This window comes from Cataglyphis hispanica, chromosome 17 (assembly GCF_021464435.1).
Source record: "Cataglyphis hispanica isolate Lineage 1 chromosome 17, ULB_Chis1_1.0, whole genome shotgun sequence".
In the NCBI taxonomy this organism is placed as follows: domain Eukaryota; kingdom Metazoa; phylum Arthropoda; class Insecta; order Hymenoptera; family Formicidae; genus Cataglyphis; species Cataglyphis hispanica.
The window spans coordinates 809208-832581 of NC_065970.1; the positions used below are offsets into that span (position 1 = coordinate 809208).

The 23374-nt window shown below is 38.1% G+C and overlaps 4 protein-coding genes across 10 annotated transcripts in view; 3 read left to right on the forward strand and 1 right to left on the reverse strand.

Annotated features, from left to right (window-relative positions):
* Nucleotides 1-145: 145 nt before the first annotated feature.
* On the forward strand, nt 146-6477 carry LOC126856084 (serine/threonine-protein phosphatase 6 regulatory subunit 3). Of its 2 annotated transcripts, none has more exons than XM_050604269.1 (18): nt 146-776; nt 908-987; nt 1093-1244; nt 1348-1469; nt 1727-1897; nt 1991-2169; nt 2247-2360; nt 2444-2573; nt 2761-2913; nt 3002-3112; nt 3171-3235; nt 3308-3509; nt 3639-3725; nt 3807-3904; nt 4142-4181; nt 4265-4463; nt 4558-4969; nt 5053-6477. In XM_050604269.1, exons 1-18 carry the CDS (start codon nt 717-719, stop codon nt 5219-5221), a joined length of 2544 nt encoding a protein of 847 aa, XP_050460226.1. In that variant the 5' UTR covers nt 146-716; the 3' UTR covers nt 5222-6477. The 2 variants fall into 2 exon arrangements, with proteins under 2 accessions (XP_050460226.1, XP_050460224.1); XM_050604267.1 differs by having other exon boundaries at nt 149-776; nt 4100-4181.
* LOC126856119 (uncharacterized) lies at nt 6438-7398 on the reverse strand. Its single transcript, XM_050604345.1, has 3 exons — nt 7156-7398; nt 6918-6998; nt 6438-6822 (listed from the first exon to the last, which is right to left on the reverse strand). Exons 1-3 carry the CDS (start codon nt 7371-7373, stop codon nt 6762-6764), a joined length of 360 nt encoding a protein of 119 aa, XP_050460302.1. The 5' UTR covers nt 7374-7398; the 3' UTR covers nt 6438-6761.
* A 47-nt stretch (nt 7399-7445) lies between these two features.
* Nucleotides 7446-9961, forward strand: LOC126856112 (uncharacterized). Its single transcript, XM_050604334.1, has 5 exons — nt 7446-7567; nt 8545-8674; nt 8953-9242; nt 9332-9474; nt 9550-9961. Exons 2-5 carry the CDS (start codon nt 8615-8617, stop codon nt 9789-9791), a joined length of 735 nt encoding a protein of 244 aa, XP_050460291.1. The 5' UTR covers nt 7446-7567; nt 8545-8614; the 3' UTR covers nt 9792-9961.
* A 2878-nt stretch (nt 9962-12839) lies between these two features.
* LOC126856046 (ras guanine nucleotide exchange factor P-like) overlaps nt 12840-23374 on the forward strand; it is a 41903-nt gene continuing 31368 nt past the window's right edge. For 3 of the 6 annotated variants that reach the window (XM_050604217.1, XM_050604222.1, XM_050604223.1), the window contains exon 1: nt 13789-15294. In XM_050604217.1, the coding sequence (XP_050460174.1) occupies nt 14872-15294 (423 nt within the window). In that variant the 5' untranslated portion in view covers nt 13789-14871. The other 3 variants (XM_050604218.1, XM_050604221.1, XM_050604220.1) reach the window with 3 other exon arrangements.

Sequence of the window (23374 nt, forward strand, 5' to 3'; positions counted from 1 at the left end):
TATACAAATGTCATTAAATGTATAAGGTGCAAAAAAGTGCAATTGAAATAGCTCGCTTTTCAGTCGCATCTCATATCTTTTTCTTTCCTTTTTTCTTTCTCCAATATCTAAATATGTATACAACTATTCCGTTTTAAATATAGAGAGAATTTTACATAAATTGCAATCACAGGTTGCTTCTGAGACAAAAAGAGTGATGCGAGTTTTCGCGCTCCCCGTTCGTGGCTGCGTTCTGCGCTTGCGCGCCTGTTCGCGCTCGAGAGCGTCCAACCGCGCTCGTTTCACGCTTCACGTTGCTTCGTTACTTCAGATTTGGGAGCAAATCTGGAATTTCGAGCTGGAACAAGTAGACTATACGTACATACATTTTGTCGTAAAACATCTCGCAGCAGTAGTCTAGATCGCGTGAGTCACAAACGAGCTACGATCGAAAGAGAGTAGTGGCGATCGCGAGGAAGTGGCTCGGAGAGACGACAATAGGGGACACGACGGTGACTCGCGCGCGCGACACGACGGAAGAGAATCGGCAGGGACTGATATACGCGTACGTGCGATGTTAGCCGTTCGAGCTCTCGCGACGTGTTACATTCTTTCTTCCTCGTACGCGCGTTCCCGCGTCACGCCGATGCGAGTCGGACGTTCGTGCCAAGCTTCTCGATAAATCGCGACGCGGTATCTTAGAAATTTTCAGCCCACGGGCAATAATCAACCGCATCATGTTCTGGACGAATAATTACGTGTCATCGCCGCATATAGAGGCATTGCTCAACAAGGAGGCAAGTTTCCCCGAGCATTTTTCCCTTTCGTTCTCTCGACTAGGAAAAAAGTTCTCCCCTCTTTCGCCCTCTTTCTCCCTCCCACATCATTGTCATCGGACGGTATCTAATGTCGTTACTCACGGTTGCAGGATGTCACGCTACATGAATTGATGGACGAGGAGGACATCCTACAGGAATGCAAGAGTCAGAATAAAAAGTTGGTGGAGTAGTAAGTGGAAATATTTGTGTTCTCTTCAGATTCAAGTTTGCGTCAAACTCATTTAGGTATAGTGTATTTGTTATGACAAAAATTATCACAATGTGTAATTGACAGTCTTACGAGGCCTGCCGTTATGGAAGAATTAGTGACATTAGCCACTAAAGAACCATCCACGGACATTGAGGAACGTTGGCGTTACAAGTATCCTAACGTCGCTTGCGAGTTGCTTACATGTGATGTGCCTACGTTGAATGAGAAATTGGCAGGTACTAGAAATGCTTTATTATTCTTTATACAAATGAGAGAATACTTACTTATTTAAAAAATTAAGTAAATTTTGTAAATGTGCATCCTGAAATTTTTTTATAGGTGATGAGGCACTTTTGGCAAAATTATATTCTTTCATAGATACTGATCAGCCTCTAAATCCACTACTTGCATCATTTTTCAGTAAAACTATTGGAGTGCTTGTTGCTCGTAAAAGTGATCAGGTAATCATATATATATTTTTTATTTATATATAAAGGAAATATTATGAATTTATATAATTTAGATGAATTAGTTGTGTGCGTGTATGTACATTTTGAATTATAACGATTTTTTTTTATGATTTTGATATGAAAGCTGATGAGATTAATTTCAAGCTATTAGCAAATATTAGTCAAATAATAAATTATTTTTCTCTTGCCTTTCTCCTATGTTATCTCTCTCCATATACTTATCCATCCTATATTTCCATCCATTCCAGAATTGGTATTCCTATCAGTTCACATGCTTACAGGTTTTAGAATTTCTTAAAAGTCGCCAGAGATGCGTAGATTTACTATTGCAACATTTAGAAACTTCTGCTATTATGGATCTAGTACTGAAACTTGTTACTCAGGTTGAAGGCAGTGATATGCGTCAAAACATATTGAATGTAAGATATTTTTTTGTACTTTTTTTTGTAATTAATATATATTTGTACTTTTTTTTTATATCTGCTATTTACATGTGTATGTATCTTTGATAGTGGTTAGATAGTCAACATTTAGTGCAGAGATTGGTAAAGTTGTTAGCACCTACTTCAGAATCAGCCAAACATGCCAATGCAGCACAGTTACTTTGTGACATGGTGGCAGTGGCTAGAGAAAATCAACGTACATCTACAGAGCGTACTGATCCTGATCCTATTTTAAATACTTTAGAATCGTGAGTATACCTGTAAATGTACAAATAATTATTATAAGTTTTACATAAATATTCAAACAAAGAATGTTCTATTACAGAGGAGAAACTGTGAGCCTATTATTAGAAACTATTCTGACTGGAGAAAAAGTAGAAACTAGTATTGTTGGTGGAATACAAGTGCTTTTGGTACTTCTAGGTCAAAAAGCTAGCAAGTATGACGAAAATATTTTATGACATCAATGATTGCATTTTAAAGATAATATAAAGCACAATATATAATCTAAATTCTTTTCAGTGTGTCAAATGAAGGAGACATACATGGTAATGGCGATGAAATCGCGGATAATGAGCAACGTATTAAAATTTCAAACGCTATTTTACCATATTTGGAACATCTTCACAAACTTCTTCTGGATCCACCATATGTAAGAGAACTGTTTTCAACATTTTTCTATAAAAAAATGTTATATGTTATTTAAAATACAATATATGTAAATATGTATATGTATATTATTTTTATGTATATGTATATTATCTCTAGAGACATAATTATTAATAGAATAGGTTATTGTATATTTATATTTTAAGAATCACCAAATATCTGTTACACAGAAACCTGCCGTAAAAACAACCATTGGACTTTTAGACTGTCCATTAGGAAATACTCGTTTGCATGTAGCAAAGTTGTTAAGTGCATTATTATCGACGGAAAATTTAAAGATCCATGAAAGTTTAGCAAATTTGGGAACATTCCAAACATTATTGGTAAGACTATGTTACAAGCACACATTTTAAGTAGTATTGTTGTTATTTCGTCACCTTGTTTTACTTATTTATATTCTAAATATCACAGGATCTGTTTTTCAAATATACATGGAATAATTTCCTACACACACAAGTTCAACAGTGCCTGGCCTTAGCTATTAATTGTGGACATCGGGATAATGATATTATTTATAATAATGTAAGTTGCATGACTCTTATTGTATGGAAAACATTAAATAACTCAATCGCATTTTTAGATATTTATCAAGTGCAAATTAATAGAAAGGATTTTAGAAGCATGGGACAAAAACGAGAGTAAACAGTAAGATTGTCAAAAATAATAATTTTTGCGAAATAGTATAAGAAAAATTCTAATGTTGTAATTCGGTTACAGAACCAAGGAAAATGGTGTTCGTCAGGGTTATATGGGACATTTAATAAATATCGCAAATAATATTGTTACCCAGTGTGAAAAAAGTAATATACTGGCCAGCTTTTTGAAGAACAATTTGTCACCTGAGTGTCTTAGTAAATGGGAAAATCTTGTGAATACACAATTGATGGAGATTAATAAAATTCATCAAACTGTGATGATGGTATGCGTTAATGTAATATATTCTATATATACTATTTATTTTATTTCTACATCACATTGCAAATGAATCGTCCCTATGGAGAATTAAAATTTTATTAAAAGTTAATTTTAATTACAATGGGACTTTTAGGGCGATCGAACTCCATTGTACCTGATGAGCTCTGAGGAAAATCCAGATGATTTTAATCCTTACTCACAAGAAATATACGTCCAACAGGTTAGCAATTAACATATATATATTGATATATAAACTATTATATATTCTTCTTGATTTATTGTGCGATATTCTTGGTATTAGATGTACTCCAATTATCAGGGTCAACAAATAACGCCTCCATTCATCGAAAACTTCGGATTTCACGACGACGAGTTTAATGATGGTGACGATGCGCTTCAGTAAGTGTATTATACTTATATGTAAAAAATTTAGTTTTTATATTGTTAAAAAAGTAATAACACTACTAGGGTGGGGGGGAGGGGGCAATCGTAGAGCTTACTGGAGTCAAGAAAGCGCATATGTAAAGAGAGCGCGACATAGTATTATCATTGTCATTTTTCTTTCACTTTTCTTTAAGAAATATAATATTATAGTAATCCAGTTGACCAATTAACAACGTTGGCCTTTAATCTCAGTGAAGAAGATCTCGACAAGCGGGAAGAGATGTTCAATAAGGTAAATATCTATTTAGGTATCGAATAAGGCACATGTTATGTTATCTTCGAAACCGAACTAGAAAATGAATCTTCTGTTTAAAGCTGTGCCAACAAAAACAAAAAGCCGGGCTTGAGGATTGTGGTAGCGGCCTAGAATGGGGCGACGAGGGCGAACTCACGTTCCAGACCGTAGTGGATAAGCGAGATTGGCACTCTAAGCAACAACATCAAGACTCCAGTTCGTCGGACGAGGATGACGAAGATCCGCGTGACGTGCACATGGAGGTCGACACAACTGATCGTATGTTTCAAAGATTTCTACATTAGCTGATATTTTCAGCTATTGTTTAATTATTCTATCGAAATAATTAATTACAAATTTCGTGAAATTTCAGCATGGGATAATACCGAGCCACTGAATACCGGTACGGTACTTCCACCAGTTAATCCGTGGGATGTGGCGTCATCAGAGCCAGTGGAATCCACTGGTTGGGCCAATTTTGAAAATTTTGAGAATACATTGAGTATAGAGAACACTGCAAACGATAAAAAGACGATATGCGACGAGCTGAAAACGGCATCACAAATGACGGCTACAAAATTAATAGAAAAGGATATTGCTTTTAGCGAAAGCTTTGAAGAGAGTGGCGAAAAAAGCAGAGACTGCATAAGTAATCAAGTGATCGGAACGGATTTACCAGCTATGGAAACTAATCCCAGCAGCAGCAGCAGCAGCTGTAAAATCGATGAGAACAGGGTGATCTCCGCGGACGAGAATATCAATTTTAATAAATTGCCGGATAACAGGTATTTATACAAGCATCTGGCTTTGACGAGATTAGAATATAATGTAAATTGAATATATTGTAAATTTGTATTGTTAATTCTAGAAATTTTAAGAGTGAAGAGAAGATCGAAAACATAAAGGACGTCACGGAGGACGCCATAGAGAAAGCAAAGCCGTCGATTGAACATCAAGTTACAGTAGCAGCAACTTCTCTGAAAAACACGTCCGCCGATACTGCTGATTCCATGTCCGTGTCTAAAGACGCTAAATGAAATGACGTGTTCCCCTGCCTATGTTAGATATGACCTATGGCAATAGGAAGAGAAAATCATATCAGTATCGAATCAAGTACGTGAGAACGATCGGAAGCATATTACGCCTTCTCTATTTTTTATTAGACACCATGTTAATTATGCTTTAAGAAAACGTTGAAGCTGGGCGCACACTGCAGTCCCGCTGCAGGGTATTTCTCTTCGAATAAATCTGAAATGCCGAAAATGATTGACACGCTCAACTATAGTAAATAATTTGATGTTTATTATAAATAGGTACATATTTCCCCACTCCATCCCTTTTTCTCTCCGAATGGTTAACATTTATGAGTATTCCTCGCGAAAATGAGGGCCCCTTCCCCTACCCCACATATATTTTACGGTTATTATTAAGAGTTTCGTAAATTGTTATTTATACGTAGGTAACTGGTCTCTATCAAAATAAAAAAAAAAAAAAAAGAAAGCAAAGAATGCACACGACAAGGATGAATCGCAATATTGCGATTTTTACAGGCAATTTATAGAGCACCATGACAAAAAGAGAGAGGAGACGTTATAAATTTCGCCGGAATCCACTCACGTTTGATTGATTTTTCATGGGACATTTAGTACTCTATATACATTTGTACATTATAGAAATGTGGAGGAGAGAAACATAAAAAAAGAGAGTTGTAGAGAACTGTAATGCTGTTTGATACTATGTAAGACTGGTATTCTCCACGAACTGGTGCTTTTGCTTATTCCTTCGATAAGGCAAAGGTACTTAGGTGCAGTGCCTACTGTCGTAATTGAATGTACGTTAGTTTAACGATGCGATATGAGCAGAACACAAGAAAGAAAAGAGAGAATCGAGAATATTTTTATTACCTTTTGTCGTAATATTTGGTCGAAATTTGTACACTATACCGTATTATTAATCGGAGCTGTCGAACTTGCGCGCTTATTGCATTCCAATAAAAAAAAGAGAAAGAAAAGATTTTTACGTACGTTTAAACGACTGTTAAAGTCTTTCACGAAGATCTTCCACAAATAAATAGCGTTAAAATGCAGAAACTAATATGTGTATTGCGCATGCTCTCCGACCGAGCTAACTTACTACGTATATCTATCATTCTGCGAATTATGTTACCTGATTGTTCCGCGACTTTCTTCTGCCTCGCAGGTTTTGCAGCAGCAATGTGTTTATAGCGTTGTACACAAAATATATTGTTCATAATTAAATGATAAAATAATAAAACTTTATTCTAAATCCCAAAGCGCTCGTCTCGCAGCATTATATAAGTTTGACATCGAAATTTTTATAAATTGCATGCACATCATATTATTACACTTTGCGCTTTATACATCTTTACATTGCAATCTTATACAATACATAATCAGTAATTTACTAATGTACATACATACATCTACTGAAAATATCGTCGTTCCATATACGCAATCTTTACAGTAAAGTGATTTGTCATTTTGTTTCTCGTTTCTAATCTTCATAAATTTTGTAACTACAACATTCGCTTTGAGATAAAAAGATTCATTATTACGATTAGGAGAATTCGTCTTTCTGATGCGGTGGATCGTACAGCGATATATCGACTCTTTCGTGTCTGCAAGATGTAAAAATAATTGAAATTATACATTTGTTATATGAAACAATCATTTTTTATTAACGTGTGAAAGATAAAAAAGAACATCGTATTACCTTTCGGTGCTTTCGCTAGTCGTTGCGTTATCTGTATCTGTAAGAATTCCAATTTCGTAGACTACAGCTTTTATCACGTATCTGAAAACGACAAGAGATATTTATAGTAATATGTATAATGTAATGCAAATCTCGTTTTTTCTTTTTTTGTGATAAAATTTTCAAAAATGTATTAAAAAACATATTTTTTATATTTTTATATATTTTACGTATATATATTTTTTTTAGAAAAAATTACACGTCTGTGTTGGCCGCAGTATCCGTCGAATTATCTGTTGAATTATCCGTCGAATTAATCGTCGAACTCTCAGCTATCAAATTCTGGTACTCCTGCGTGAGATCCGGCAATGGATTTGCATTTGCTCGCCGCAACGTCAATGATAATGACATTAATACAAATATTAAGAGCACAATCTGAGACGGCCAAAAGGACCCACATGCAGCGGCGCGCGACATTTTAAAGTGACAGAGACTTTAGACATCTCCATCGCCACTTTTATAGCGTCGATCATCTATCCCTTGTTAACACCACTACCTTATGTACGTAGATACTTTTGCATTACGTATTCTCGAACTGTTCATAAGTGGTAGCGGAAAATTTCCGTGTCCGATTGCGCACGAACGATGCAACTACATTAGGATTTGTAAAGGTAAATGTTTGCCAAATCGTAAAAAAGATGAATATTTAAATTAATCGGAACTATTAGAAAAATTTTAAGAATTCTTGAGCTCTCTTTCATAAAAAAATAATGAATCTTTAATCGTATTTAAAGAGAAAGATAGCGCGCCTGCGAAAATAACTGTGCATCAGACTTTACAAAACGTTTTTGCGATTCATGTCTTGTACAAAAACTGATAATGAAAATATTACACAAGTAACTCGTTCAAGGCTCTCAAGTTATTTATGAATTAACGATGTGCATTTTTCGCAATAGTTTAATGCTTTAGAAGTTCTCAACAATGTAAAAATATATACAAATTTTTTATTTTAACAGACATATTTCCTGATTTTAATATCAAAAGTATAGCAAAAGTATAAAATAGATTGTCGAATAATTTTTCAAGGCAATGTGCAAGCCTATTCTCAGTTTTATTTTTGCACAGCGCGGTAATTAAATTAGCACTGTTATGCAAATAAATCGAATCAAAATGTCATCCGGTATCTCACATCAGTTGCCATTTTAACATATCATAAAATCAAAGACATCATATATGTGTGTATATCCTTGAAATATAATCAACATGTTAACAAAACATAAATACTAAAAAAAATATCAAATAAAAGCGCGATCGAGACGCAAATAAAAAAAAAGTAAGTTTCTATCTTAGAAAAATTACAGTCTTATTTTGACCTTTGCTATAAGTAATTTTACACTGTAATATACCAAAAATACATTTTTTTATGAAATAAAAAACCGAAAAAATTATAAAAACATGATGACTAATAAGTCAAAATTATCAATAGATTAATCGATAAAAATATATATTCTATTCACTTATTTCAATAAATCATAGATGGCGCTGAGATTTTATTTTGCGCCGCCATAGTGCTTGGTTATTCGCAAAGGTTATCTTGTACCTTGTATGTTGTATATTATTTAAATCATAACTTGATTATTTACAATAGTTAATATCTGTCACGAGACGCAAGTTTTTCGCGTCAATGCGTGTAAATATTGTTGGAATATTTACAAATCATGTCGACTACCATGACGGATGTACAGCAACCCGATTATGGAAAGCATCAGCAGATGCAGGTTAGGAACCAAGTATTCTTATTATTTATAAATTAAATGAATTGTAATAATATACACACTCATCGATGTTGACAAAAATAAAGAAATAAAGTAGTTTTTTGTTTAACATATTGCTAACGTACATTTTATTTATTTATATCCAGATGTATAATTGTATCAATTATATACAGAAATACATATTTGTACATTATAAAATATATTATAAAACCTACACTTTAAAATATAAATTTAAATCAAATTAAAATCAATATAATTGTATTATATTGTATAAATTATAGAAAATAGAATTGACACCAGAGGAGGCAAAAGCTTGGCAGGCATGTATGAAAAGCTCTAGTGTCATAATGCCAGGACTTGTTGGTGCAGCCATTGGATATGGAGTGCTTAGAATAACCCCGTTTTGCGCTCAAGCAAAATACGCAGCTATAATCGGCGGTGTGTTTGGTTTGATATCAGGCAGGATGGCCATTTCTCAGATATGCCTAGCGAAAGTTGCATCTTTACCAAACAGTACTCTCAGGGATAGATTAATAGAAGCTGGCTATTATGGAAATAATAAACCTATGAGGTATTATCTGTGAACAATTTGATTTGTTCATATATATATAAATATATTTATCTCTTGTCAAAGCAGATCTTATTTGTCTACATTTATAGAGAAAGGGAGTATTTCAACCAAAGCTTTCAACCATTGGATGTGCAATCTGAAATTCAGAGTTCAGAAGAGTCATCTACAGAAGTACTCAACGATTATACGTCGGTGAACACACATGATGCATATTCTAGTTTTAACGATAGCGGTGAGTTTTATAAAAATTATTGTCAAGTCTTCCACATGACTAATGCAATGATAACTATGTAAATTATATTTAAAGGTGATTTCCATATCTCTGAGGATACGGATCTAACTGAACCGGTAAATTTGCAAAAAGGCATTAGTTATGATGAGTTGAGGCACAAAAATAGAAACGAATTTTATAAGAAAAACAAGCAATGGTACACTCCTAGAACACCAGAAAGATCTCCATTAACGAATGAGACAAACCAACAGATTCCCACAACCAACAGCCCTCCACCAATGCAGGAGAAAACTAAATACGGTGATGTGTGGGGTTAAAGTCAAATTGTTAGAATCTGTAATTTTTTTCATCACTGTGTATTACAAATACTGTATATGTATATATGTAGATTATATTTAATTACGTGAATTATGTGAATTAGGAAAAGAAAACATTCAAATCTTACTAAAAATATATAAATAAAATATGAATCACGTTTGCAATAACAGACATCGATATAATAATCAGATGCCAGGTGACGATTTCAAGAGTCGCATTCTTAGCTATCTAAGCAATACATGTTGAATGATTCACGAGTTTAGATGGAAATATGAGACGTAATTCGTGCATCGCTGCTTGTAATTGAGTCACAATCGCGAGTTACTATGAGATATAGCAACAAGAGAGACGACTATGAGCCGGCTAATTGATAGATGACGCCAGTCCGTAAATGCGCGTAAACGCAACTCGCGCGAGGCGGCAGCTCACAAAGCGGCAATGTATCTGTAATATAATGCTATGTAACATGGCGTGCACGCGATCTCGTCTTCATCGGGATATGGTGTCATCCCCGCCGCGTCGTCACCTTGACGTACCCAGGATAGAACTGCGCTCACTTCTTTGTCATAAGATTGTTCGCCGCGCGTCGTCCGTTCCCTATACTTTCCATACGTTATCCGATAATTGCCGTTCGGTATTTGTCGTAAGAGCAATGTTGCACCCTTCTATCCGCACACAATCTGCGCACAAATTTGCAACGACGTCTGCAAAGTCGTTACATTTCTTCGCGCGTATCGTTCACTCTAGTCTCACTCGTAGTCGGCAATTATCTTCACCGCCCTCTTGTCATTAAGCAACATATTCATCGTCGCGGAGAAATTCAAATTACTATCTTGTCTCGTCAAATTGCAATCTTAATGCTAGTGGAATTAATACTTTGTTCCTTATGTCATCTCCTTCGATTCGCGTGAAATTTCTTATCGGAATTATAATTGAAAATTGCTAAATGTTCGGTCGATATTGACGCGTATAATAATTATAGTAATTAGATACAAATAGCCAAATCAATAATAATATTATTTATACGCTACTTATGTTTCCCAAAGCATGTAAAGGTCTCGAAGTTTAAATTACAACTTGAAGCGATCTCACGATTAAAAATTTTTGTCAAAAGAAGTCAGTAGCACATAGTATTAATAGAATCCGGTTGATTTACTTTAATATCTCGTCTCGATCTTTTCGCGGGAATATCGACGTACACGAGATATACGTGCATATACATGCACATCGTCGTTTCGCATCACTTGCCGCGAGCGCGGGTCGGCAGCCATTGGCTATTGGATGCGACCAATGGGCGAATACTACTCCCATTCATAAGTCGCGTTGCTTCCGCGGAGCTCAGCGAGATTAGAGAGGGGGAAGCGCGCGCGCAGAGCATTATGCGTTTCGTGACTAAATTCTGACCGGTCAGCCGTGCTCGTCATTCGCGCGTGCACTCCCTCACCGGTAACCGGTTCGGCTCTTAATCTTAACCCAACTTGGAGCTTTTTAACCCTAAAAACTTATATATACTACGATACACGTCACCGCATTTTATCATGTAAGCGTGATCATTTTTTGTTTAGGTAAACAGCTATTTGTAATTCAATTTATTCAAATTGCGATATATATTGATAAATTTAGTTTTTTTTTTTTTATTGCGCAAACGGACAACCTGTCTCATAATTATTTCTCACTTGCAAACAGTTTATTCTAAAGAAATTATCGTAGAAAAAGATTACGAGCATTTGTATTGTATACTAATATAATTTTATTATATTTTTCATTGTCCTTGAATAATTTCAAATTTGCATAACAAGTCCGCGATTAAAATGGACGTTTATGCAATGTTAAGTGCTAAACGAGACTAAGCGTCTTTTAGAAATGAGAAGTGAGTATTTCCGAAACATGTAGCCACTTGTGTGTTCATTATCTCGTTCCTCGCGGTAATTCGTTTCTCAGGAAACATCGCTCAAAGAATGTAATTCGCGCTGTTACGTATATTCCGGATTATGAGAGATTCCTGGCTTCAGAAAGCTCGTTGGAATTTCGACAGCAATTTACACATGTGTATAATATATATATATATATATATATATATATATATATATATATATATATATAATACACACACATCTCTGCGTCACGATTCACGTGCCTGGGTAAACGATCACGTGTAGAAAGGGGAGTCACGCAGGTGCAGGTCATGTGAAATATTTGCACTTTGTCGTAATTTGCGTAACCCATTGCATATATAATAAATCCGCGCTGCGGCAGAGAGTTAAAGCGCCGCGATAGAAAATCGTTTCACAATCTAAAGAGAAAGGGAACCTTTCGGCCTCGTCGCGGATCAAAGGTAGGGGGTGGAGGGAACGAGGGGTGGGAGAGAAAGAGCGGCGTGGAGAGATGCATGCTTCTGTGTATACAATCGCGCGAATATATCGCGAGGAGAGCCGCATTCGAGACAAATTGAGTCGCGATCGATCAACGGGCGTCGCGTATCTCGTTAACTTATGGAAATTTCAATAATTCCTGCTTGTTTCCTACATTATGCTTATTATAAGTGCTCTTCAATTTCAAAATGATTGATTGTTATATCGTTCATGAAATAACGAAATTATTGATAAACATGGAAAAATTATACGCATCGCTTGGCATTTTTAATATATAATTTAAGAGAAGAAATAACTGTACGAGAAATAGATGCAAGAATTCGAATCGCAAGCTAAACATAGCATGTATAATTCCATTTGAATTTTCTTATCTTTTTCTAATTATTCTTTTCGTTTCAAATGATGCGCGATTTCTGTCAAAATCGGTGCGAAAATTTTCATTCTACAGCTTTCTTAACCTGTCGGAGAGAAAGTTACGCGATCGAACCTGTTATATATTTTACTTTTATATCATGTCATATAACATTTTATATACATTATACATCATATGAAATTCGCGCCTATCGTAAAGTTAATATAATACGCGCCAACTTCAGGCTCAGTCGCGGGGAAGGTTAGTCTCGTGCGAAGCTAGAGACATTCGCGTTCCTCGATTCGTGCTCGTTCCCTTAATTTGTCGCATCTCCCGTCGGCTTCGTCGACATTGTCGAAAGGGTGAGAAAAGGCGCTGGTGAACGTCGGTACGCGAGGGTTGATTCGCCGAAGGATTCGACGCGATGGAAGAAAGTAAGTGCGCGGGAGGTACGCCGTAAGGTGGGGCGGCGAAAGTGGCGGGAAGGGGGAGAAGGAACGTCGAGAGAAGTGTGCCAACGTCGGAGGGTAGGAGAGTTCCTCACGATAGCTCATGTCGATAATCGCACCGATGTCGAGACGCGCGGGCGGCGTTCCCCTCGTGTGTGATGCGGTGAGAAAAGGACGCGATGATTCGCTGGACGTGCGCTTGATCGAGACAGCGGAATCGTAAGAGACTTGAAGGTGAGCGAGTAGAGGGACCGAGGAAACTTACGGGGTAAGAGGGAAAAGTACGTATACACACGCGTATATGAATATACTCGGCGCAGGATGGTGAGAGAAAGAGAGAGAGAGAGACAGAATGAGTGAACGACCCGGGAAGAGAGAGAGCGAGAGGCGCTCACTCGGTGTCGGGACGGGGGCGTGCGCTCGATGGCCGCCTAGACCGCTCGAATCGGTCGCGCCCGGGGCGTGAGCCAGGCGTACGAGATCGGGAATGAGCAAGAGAGAGTAAATGGGAGGGAGAGAAAGAGAGAGAGAAAGAGTGAGCGCGCGCAAAAGAGAACGCGACACGCTTGCCGCGGAGGGCTGCGTTCGCCAGGCAGTTACTCTGGAACCGTTGCCTTGACGACACGCATCCACGCATGCGCGTACGTGACACTGACGGTACGCGACGGTGTACGACGGTCAAAGAGTTGCGCGCGCCAGTTTCGTCCGTCACCCTCGGTATCACCGTATCGTTTCCACCACCATCGCCTTCACCGCCACTACCGTCGCCGTCACCACCACCACCACCGGGTGCCACCACCCTCGCCTTGTAAGTCTTCTGCTCTCTTTCTCTCCGTCTCTCTCCCACCCTTTCTCTCTCCGCCCTCGTCCTCGTGGTCGTTCAGACACGCGCGCGCGTCAACGCGTTAACGGGAGTGCGCTGTCACTATCGAGAAACGTCATTTCGCGGATCCCGTGGCGGCCGACCAGCGATCAGCGGCACTCGGTCGCGCGCGCGCGCGCTTTTTAACCTCTCTGCGGGAGCGCCTCCTTTCGCGTCTTGTGCGCGATATGTTAACTCTGAAAACGATCTGTACGTGGGATCCGTCGCGAGTGTCATTTAGCCAGCAAGATCAACGAAAGTGCTCCGTCTCGACAAGTGGCCATTTGTAAGGAGAAGAAAAATTGCCGAGGTCTAAAGCGGCATCGAACGACGATGCCAAATCGTTGGAAAAAACATTGTCCTATAACAGAGAGATGTAAACATAATCGTCGCGTAATGCGCAGAGAGTGATCGGAATAGTTTCGAACTTCGTCCGATGTTTTCGTTTGGGAATCACGCTGTCGCGAGAATTCGAAGAATACCGTCGATGATCCGTGATTCAAACTCGAGATCGAATGTTTCTTCTTGTTCGCGTTAGTGCTTTTCGATATACCTAACGAATCTGTTTTTCGCAGGACGCAATGTTTGCAGCGACATTCAAGGAGCCCCCGGCAGTCTCCTGGTGCCGGATAGTGTTTCGCGTACGGAACTCGCTAAACTCGACGCGCGGGACGTCAGCGCGATTCCGATGTACGTGACTGTCGATATCGTGGAACCTGGTTACCGTGAATGACAGTAGTGCTCCTCCGTTCTGGAAACAAGACAGATTCAAATTCTGAGACGGAAATACATAATCAACGAGATACCATCACTTCTTCACCAAAACGCATCGAAACATTCGCAGATTGGATAGTTCTTCGGGAGCCGCGACAAGAGGACAACCCGGGGACAATCTAAATCGATTCATCACGAAAGATGATAGCACCATTTCGCTCTATCTGAAGAGACTCCAGACTCTAGACTCCTTCGCGAAGACAAGAAAACCGATTACACAGGCCGTCGGATATCACGGATACAACGCGAGCGGCGGCGGTCGCAGGTTGGATGGTGCCGCGAGGATTGATCCTCGGCAGGACGACGACACGGGAGCCGGAGCCGGAGCAGCTACGCTTTTACGATTCTCCGTCGCCGCCACCACGGATGGACGCGAGTGTGTGTTGCTTGCCCGCCGGTGCCGCCGCGGCCGCCACGGGGGTCGCCCAGCATCACCATCCTCATCCGGCGTCGCTGCCCGGTCTATCATCCGCCGTCGGCGTCCAGCCGTCGACGATACAGCCGCCCTACGTCGCTCAGTATGCCGCCGATCAGATAGTGCCCGATCGGGCCCAGCCCGACGGGCCCCTCGCGGCCGCCCTCGCGGGATGCAACGCCCAGGACGGCTGGCAGCAGATCTCGTCGACGGCGCCCGTCACCGCCGCCGCCACCACCACCACCGCGTACATCGACTACTCGTGGCTGCAGATGCAGGTGAGTAAGTCTCGCAAAACCCGAAATTCGGGGCTTTAATTTTAATACTCGTTCTCTCTCTCCTCTCGTGCGAGCAAACACGAGGAAAGGTGTGTTTCACCTGATGGATATTTGTCGAGTCGATGGAACCAGGTGCGCGAAAGCGCCTCGCTACGAATGAGGTAGCATGTTAAGGCGATAACATTTTCATTCTGACGTATACATACATGATAATATAATAATAGAGACTTTGTCGTGTGTAAGAAATAAAGTTTTTGTCATCACACACACACACACACACACACACACACCGAGTTGATTTTTAAAAGTGAAGCGAGTAACGCGATGAGAATAAAACGGCATACTCTTTCGCACGAGTAAACGTTGCTACTGTATATGAATGAATCCTCTTTCACTGATTTAAGAATTAAGCGATGCACGGAAGGAGAGAGAGAGAGAGAGAGAGAGAGAGAGAGAGTGAGAAAACCTGAGCGTCTCGATCGAGTGCATCCAACGAGAAAACGCTAGTTTAATCAAGAAAATTACAATAGCCTGTTTATGCAAAAACTTTCGTATTCCTGGCAGAAGCCAAGTCTCGTCGATTAAGCGTAACTTGATTCGGTATGCAACGCATATACAAAGCAAATGTCGATTTAATTAATCGATAATTGATGGGTAATCGAGTCTCGCTTACAATAGCAAGTCGCAGGCATGCCGATTTCAGGAGAAGAGCCATTCAATTTCTCGTTATTACAGTAATATGTCATTGGAATCGCGCACGTGTCACTCGGCTCTGGCTATCCGGGCTTTTAGTTTTTATCGTCAATCGTTCGCGTGTGTAATGTTATTATAAGTTTCCAACGAGGCGTATAATAACCGTCAATTTTTTCCTCGAATATATTGATTATCGAGCGGACTACTCTTTGATAAAAACTCGGTGGGTCGAATCCGAATCGAATATTTAATTAATTCTTCTCATTTTATTTAATCATTAATTCGAGTTGCGATTTGAATGATTTAGATTCGTTTTAACTTCGCGCGTATGTAATTTACATCGATGATAAATGCATATATAATATATGAGCGGGGATAGATAGTGGATCGAAAAAATGATGGATATATTTACGTTCTTAATCATTCGTCAATCGACTCGGCTCGTCTCGGCTCGGCGCGGCTCGATGATAATGTATCAATTCCCGGGAAGCGCTAGATCGTAAAATAATAGAGCGGAGTAATAATACCCATTACTATTATCTCGGTACGAGTGAGTATATTATGTGTTCTCCCCTTATAGACGTGGCGGCGTCTCCGCCACGTAAAGCTACGCTGTTGACAGGGTAAATATCCTTTGATACCGCCGTCCGTCTGGCACACGCGTCGTACGTCTCTCCTCTGCCTTTACACGAAGGAAGTTATCTATGTGGCACGCGTGTGCGTGCGTGCCTATGTTCGTGCGATCTCTCACGCCACGAACGAGAGCGTGTACTCTTCACATTACGAAGGCTGTTTCGCCTGTCGTTAGGACTCCAAGATTTTCGTAAAGACCGCTATTTCGTTAATGAATTTGTTGGCTTTATATACGCGGAATAGTATTTCATATCATCGAAAGATTGCGGTTTTTTTCGATGATTTGAAGGCAATTTCTTTCCTTAATGAAAATGTTCGAGGAAAACGTCATCTCTTAACAATTTTTCAATTTTTAATATATGCTTTTTTTATAATTTCAAGTTTGCGTTGTGTTAAAAAGTAATGCGTTCTTGATATTGAAGGAAGAATGTAACTTTTTCAACTAATGTCGTATCTTAAAGTTTAATCATCTCAGAAGTTTTTTAATCGATAATTATCCGAGAAACATTTAATATCATCGAAAGATTGCGGTTTTTTTTCGATGATTTGAAGGCAATTTCTTTCCTTAATGAAAATGTTCGAGGAAAACGTCATCTCTTAACAATTTTTCAATTTTTAATATATGCTTTTTTTATAATTTCAAGTTTGCGTTGCGTTAAAAAGTAAAGCGTTCTTGATATTAAAGGAAGAATGTAACTTTTTATTTAATATATTTTTTTTTTTTTTTGTAAAGACAATATTTTCGAATCGATAAAAGAATCTCCAGTGAAAAAAGGCATTCGCTGCTTTTGACAGACGTTATTTATATTTCTTTCTTGTTTCAATTCTTTATGCAAAATGTGTCCGTAGCAAATTTATTCTTTTTTTCATGATATTCTTTATAAAAAAATGTCGATAGAAAATTATATCATGGATTCTATGCAATCTCCCATATTCTCATACGATCTCATGATTTTTATCGATCGCGACAGATTGACTACTGAAATTGACAACGAAATCGATCAATCGTCTGTGGAAAGTTTTCTGCTCGCGATGTTATCAAAAGAGAGAACGCGACGGTCTCCAAGTCGAAAAGCCGGTCTACGAATTTTGCGAACACCTATTACAGAGCCTCCGGAAACCGGTTTTTTTTATACCGTTACCAACTCCTGGATACCGCGTTTTTGGCATGCAAAATCGCGCTTCGTCGCCAAGTATCGAATAGAGTGCTCGAATCCCAAGGAAGGTATACAGGGGAAGGAACAATCAAACGTTGAAATAAACGCGCGAGAATCTGGAAGATTTTACAGATCCTCTTGATATCGAAACGCCATGTGCAAACGTTGTAAAATTATATATTTCGTATTACATTTATTTCCGAAATTAGATTTCTAACAATAAGAGAATCCTGTCCGAAGGAAGTGGACGGATTCGTTTCTATCGAGACTTTATTCGCGAAAATTAATTCGGTTGAGTAGACATTTATAATTCTAAGAAGAAATAAAATATAATCCTTCCTCTCCCTCTTTCTCATTTAATTTTGTATTCTTTTAAATTATAATTTTTTTTTTTTTGATACGAGTGAGAGATCTTTGTCTAGCTTCATATACGCATCTCGGTCTCACGCTATCGTCGGCGAGCAGAAACACTCGACCAAATCGCGACCGGTAATTAACCGATACCCCCGACGCAATCTAAACGCATTGTGCGACGCGTGTAAGATAATAAGCGGACGGAAATCCACGATTATTGTGCCGCCCGAGCCAGAAAGGACATCCCAACCACCACCGGACGAACCATTTCCACGGTTCACCGCCCTTCGTTTCAAAACTGCGTACGATTACCGTTCCGCCGCCGATTATTTCAGTCGCTGTACAAATACGAATAAAAGGATGGCGGGGTGCGGGGGGGGGAGGGGGAGAAGGCAGAAACGCGCGATTAACATCAAGCGGAGATGATGACCTAACCGAAAATATACGACGGCTAATATCGTTCGTATTAGCTTTCCTTATTCCTCTCGATCGGCGACAAATTCTTTATCTCGACGTGAGTCACAAAGATAATTTTATTGCAATCTCCTTGTGCGTTGTCGATATATCTCGAGTAGATATTTTCTCGTAATAATTATATTACTCGCGCCCCGCTCAACGTATAATATTTCCGGCTCAATATTCTTGATTTCGCTTTAAATCTCTCGGTAAAAAAACTCCCATCTTTTAATATTCCGATAAAGAATTCCTCTAATACGGACATAACGGAATACATTAAGATCAACGCGATTACGAAGAGTCGAGCCGCGCCGATGAAATCGGCCCTTTCCCGACGTTCGCAAATGATTTCCGAGATATTCCTCGACCTAGCCGTTGTATGTATTAGCCAGCCGCTAGCCAATGACTCACGTGGAATCGCAAACGAGTGGGTGTGCAGTTACTTACGTTGTATACTTATACTCGTTACTCGGTTAGGGTCGGTCGCGGGCGCGCGGGATCATATGCCTTAATAATGAGATGTGCGCAAAGAGAGCTTTTTTCTTTCTCTGCTTCCTCTCTTTCCATTTTTTTTTTTGTTTTTTTTTATTATCTTTAAGAGCAGAACGGTTAACGTTTCGTTCACGAGAGGAAATGATGAGAAACATAGATTAATTGATACATGATAATTATTATGATATATAATGTAAGTTATTAATTGGTATTGTGGTTAATAGAAAAAATACTTTATGAGACTAATGGTCATTTATTAATGTCCGATAATTTTTTTTTAAATTATTTATTTCAAGAATTATCGTAGAAATTGTTTAACGAGTGCTTTTAACATCTCAATATTATGATGAGTCGAACGAGGAATTTGTAGGCAAGAAACTTTTTATCTTTCGCGCATCTTTTTTCCTTCTACCTTCTTTTCTCGTTTAGTATTATGTAACTTGAAAAAAAAAATTGTGTAACATTTACATGCTGATCGGTTGCTTCATATTTTAAACAAAATACAACTGAAAATACAACTTCATTAAACATTTGCAAATGTTGTTCCCGCTATTATTTATGTTTGAATACATTGTAAATTTTCTTAAGTATGCATTAATTGTAATTTTTTTTTACTTAATTCTCTGATAATCATCAACAGCTCGCAGCGTTCATGTAATGATAAAATAATAATCGTGACTTAAAAATTCATCATATTATTGGCTAGAAATCTTTTATTAAAACGCGTTAAAGATGAATCACACTAACGTATACAAAACTTGGAATAATTTTATGCGATTAATTATTTTAATGTGATCAATTATTAATGTGATTGAGTACGTGATTAATTTAATGCATCAATATTTTTCGAAATGTAAAAAATATCTTTGCCCTCGATTAATCACATAATACATACGCTACATAACGTATTATCGCAAATTTCTTTAAAATATTTTAATTTATTCATAAAGTTCATTTTGATTTATAAATGGCACAAAATTTAAGACAGAATTATCCAAATTTTTGTACATAATTTAATATGATTTTATTTCGAATTTTTTGACATAAAATATGAATCGCCTAAAGCGGATTTGATAAATAGTTATAAACTTTATAAACGTTTATCATAAAATTTGAACAAAGTCAAATATTTTATTTCAACTTACATTGAATATCAAATCTTCATTACAAGTCGAAATAAAATTTTGGAATAACTTATATTTTTATATAAATAGCAATGTTTCGAGTTTAATTTTCGGTGTTAAAGAGAGGTCTTCTTCTCGCATGTCGGAATCCATGTTTGCTGAAATTATACATCGGCTCGAAAACCTGACCGGTGTACAACACAGGATTTACGCGTTGGCACGCCGACACAGTTCCAGCCCCCGGTTAGCTATCGTTAGTTTAGTCCGAGTGCACCAAACCAATGTTACGGACAATTTACTCGCGAAATTAGTTACAAAACGCTCGACCTATCTACCCATCAGCCGCTTCCTCTTCCTCCACGATAAATAGATGGATGGCCATTAAATGCCGAGAGTGGAGGAAGAGTTATTGTTCGCGGATCGCCATAATAGATTCGTATACGCACTTATATAGAAAATGCAAAAACGCACGTCCTATATTAAAGCGCGTGTAGTTGACAATAAATTGTACGTGTTCAAAAATAGATTTCACATTTTTTTTTTTTTTTAAGATTCGTTTGTGCCGTCACTTTTCAATTAAAATGAAAATTAAAAATGATAATTTTAATATGCTTCATTTTTGACAGACAGTACTTCCTTCATATATTTTATCAGGCATTATTAAAATCCTTTACATCAATAATAAAACAGAATAGTGTATTGTTTTATCATTGTATATTGTTTCTGTTATGGTATATTTGTTATTGTATATTGTTTTCGTTTTTTATTTTTTAATTGATTTGTATGTAAGATCGAGTATAATTCGTATCTTGTCGCGTATAAAGTCAAACGATGTTGTCATTATAAACAGCATATTTTTATTAGTTTTTTTCTTTTTTTTTTATGACGCACCGACATTCCGCGATCGAGCCGTGTGATCGTTACCGTGTTTATCCGTCATCGATTATTATGCCATGCATGAAGTTTATCAAAGATCCGAATCACGTCATATGATAATGGTCGCGCTTCGTTATGCGAAATCGCCACCGATTCTCCGTCGAGTTGTATATTATTAAAGCGTTTCGGTAGTTAACAATCGTATACGCTTTGCTACGCGATCGCCAGGAAACAGATATGACGCGCGTCGCGAAGCGTGAAAAGTACGAGCGCGCCCAACAATTACCGGTGTATATCTCTACCTACCTTAGGGTATAAGCCCAACCTTCGTTTTAATAACATTTCGAGGAATTTGAAGCTCGTTTGTTTACGAAAACGTCGGCTAGCATTGCAGTTTTCCGTAATATTGTAATTAAATATTGAAATTAAATTCTGAAAAATTAAAGTCTATGTGTGCTGAAAATTATTATAAATTATGAAAAATATATTCCGTTAATTCTTATTTTATTCGCGAAGCTCTTGGTTCACGAAATTTCTCGGATATTTAATTATTAATTCAATAATTATTATCATCGTGATTTTGAAAATTTTAGATTTCGATATTTCCTCGGGAGCGCGAGAAATCGGGACGATCGCGGGCGTCTTCGGCTACCATGGGGCACATGGAAAAGGAGTGGATAAACCGCGGAGAGACCGTTACTCGTTCGACATACAGTCGGCCATTCAATCTTTCGCTCTTTAAGAATCCGCGCGTAACGATTCATCCTAATATCCCTTACACGGTTCGGAGTTTAATTTTTTTAATGAACGCTCCCACACTGTCCGCTTCCGAGATACGCGCACTAATTTATCCGAGGTCCGTTGGTAAATTTGTCCCGATGACGTCATCCTTGTTTCGACCGGCCAGAAAAAAGAAAAAAAAAAACAGGCAACGCAGTTCTAAACCTCACACAGAGAGATCCTTTTATAATACAAAGAGACTAGCGCGATATGCTTTCCGACTAATGAAGCTCTGCCTTTAGTCGGCGGACAGGAAATTACTACGGTAACGCTATTGTGTACCGATATCTCCATTTACACGGGTACGAGTGTGTGCGCCTTTGCGTGTAATTCGTGAGTGCCACCACACCGCGAAAACATCGCGCTACCTCTCCGACCTCTCCCCCATTACCGGGGGTTTTCAATTCGGATAAGCAAATGAAACGTCAGTCATACTTTGCGGCTGAAAGGAGAAAGATGACCCGTTTTTCATTATTAATGTTAGACCGAAATTTATGTATTTCATTATTTAGTTTACTACCATTCTGACTTTTATTCTCGAAACATGAATTCGATGGGCCATTTATTTATCGTCGCTAACTCATTTCTCGGAAAATTTATGTCATAATTAAACTTCTTGTTATTTAACGAGCGATCACATAAAAAGCACTCTTGCGGGCAGGGGACTTGGAAGATGTACGCTAATCACGTATTTTGCTCGTTTCGCGTAATAAATCTAGCGGGACTGTTGCATTCGACTGTGTAAATCCGACTCTTTCCTCTTCTGCGCGCTTTTAACTCTATGATTTATCGACAACGCGCTCCTCGTACGCATGGCTAACTTGAATCGTACGCGAGTTCAGGTCAGGAAGGAGAATATTCCCGCCGATATCGGAGCTTTCGATAAATCGGAAACACCGAAGACAAATTACTGCAACAAAATCGTATATAAAAAGAAAATTGCGAGATAATACAAAGAAACGTGAAAGGAACTTAAAATAAATATGTAAGTCAAATGTAGAGAAAATCAATATTTCATAATTAATTTAATCACTGCCATCAAATCAAAGATTTTGATCCAAGAAGCAAATATATTGTTTCTTTATTGATGAAATCAATCATGTTTACGTTTTCAATGGAAAAAGAAATGAATGAATGTGTGTAGGAAGCAAAGGGATTATACGATCTTTTGTAAAGAGTGTTTGATAGATGCAATAAATTATGCACGATTAGTTGTCGTAATTAATAATTGTCTCCTGTTTCTTCATGTGAGAACAGAGATTTCGTGAAAATTATGCTTAAATTCAAATAAAAAATGGTAGCATTAGTCAACAGTTGAATCACTCTCTACATTTTTTATGGATTTATTCAGACACTTCTCTTCTAAATAAACAATAAACTACCTGACTCTCACGTCGATTCGCATATTGAATTTTCACGATTTGTTTTGGAATTTCGAGTTTTCTTAAGTACACACTGGCGCCTGGACGCTCGTCGAATGCCGGAAAATTATCACCGTTTAGCGTCATTTATCGT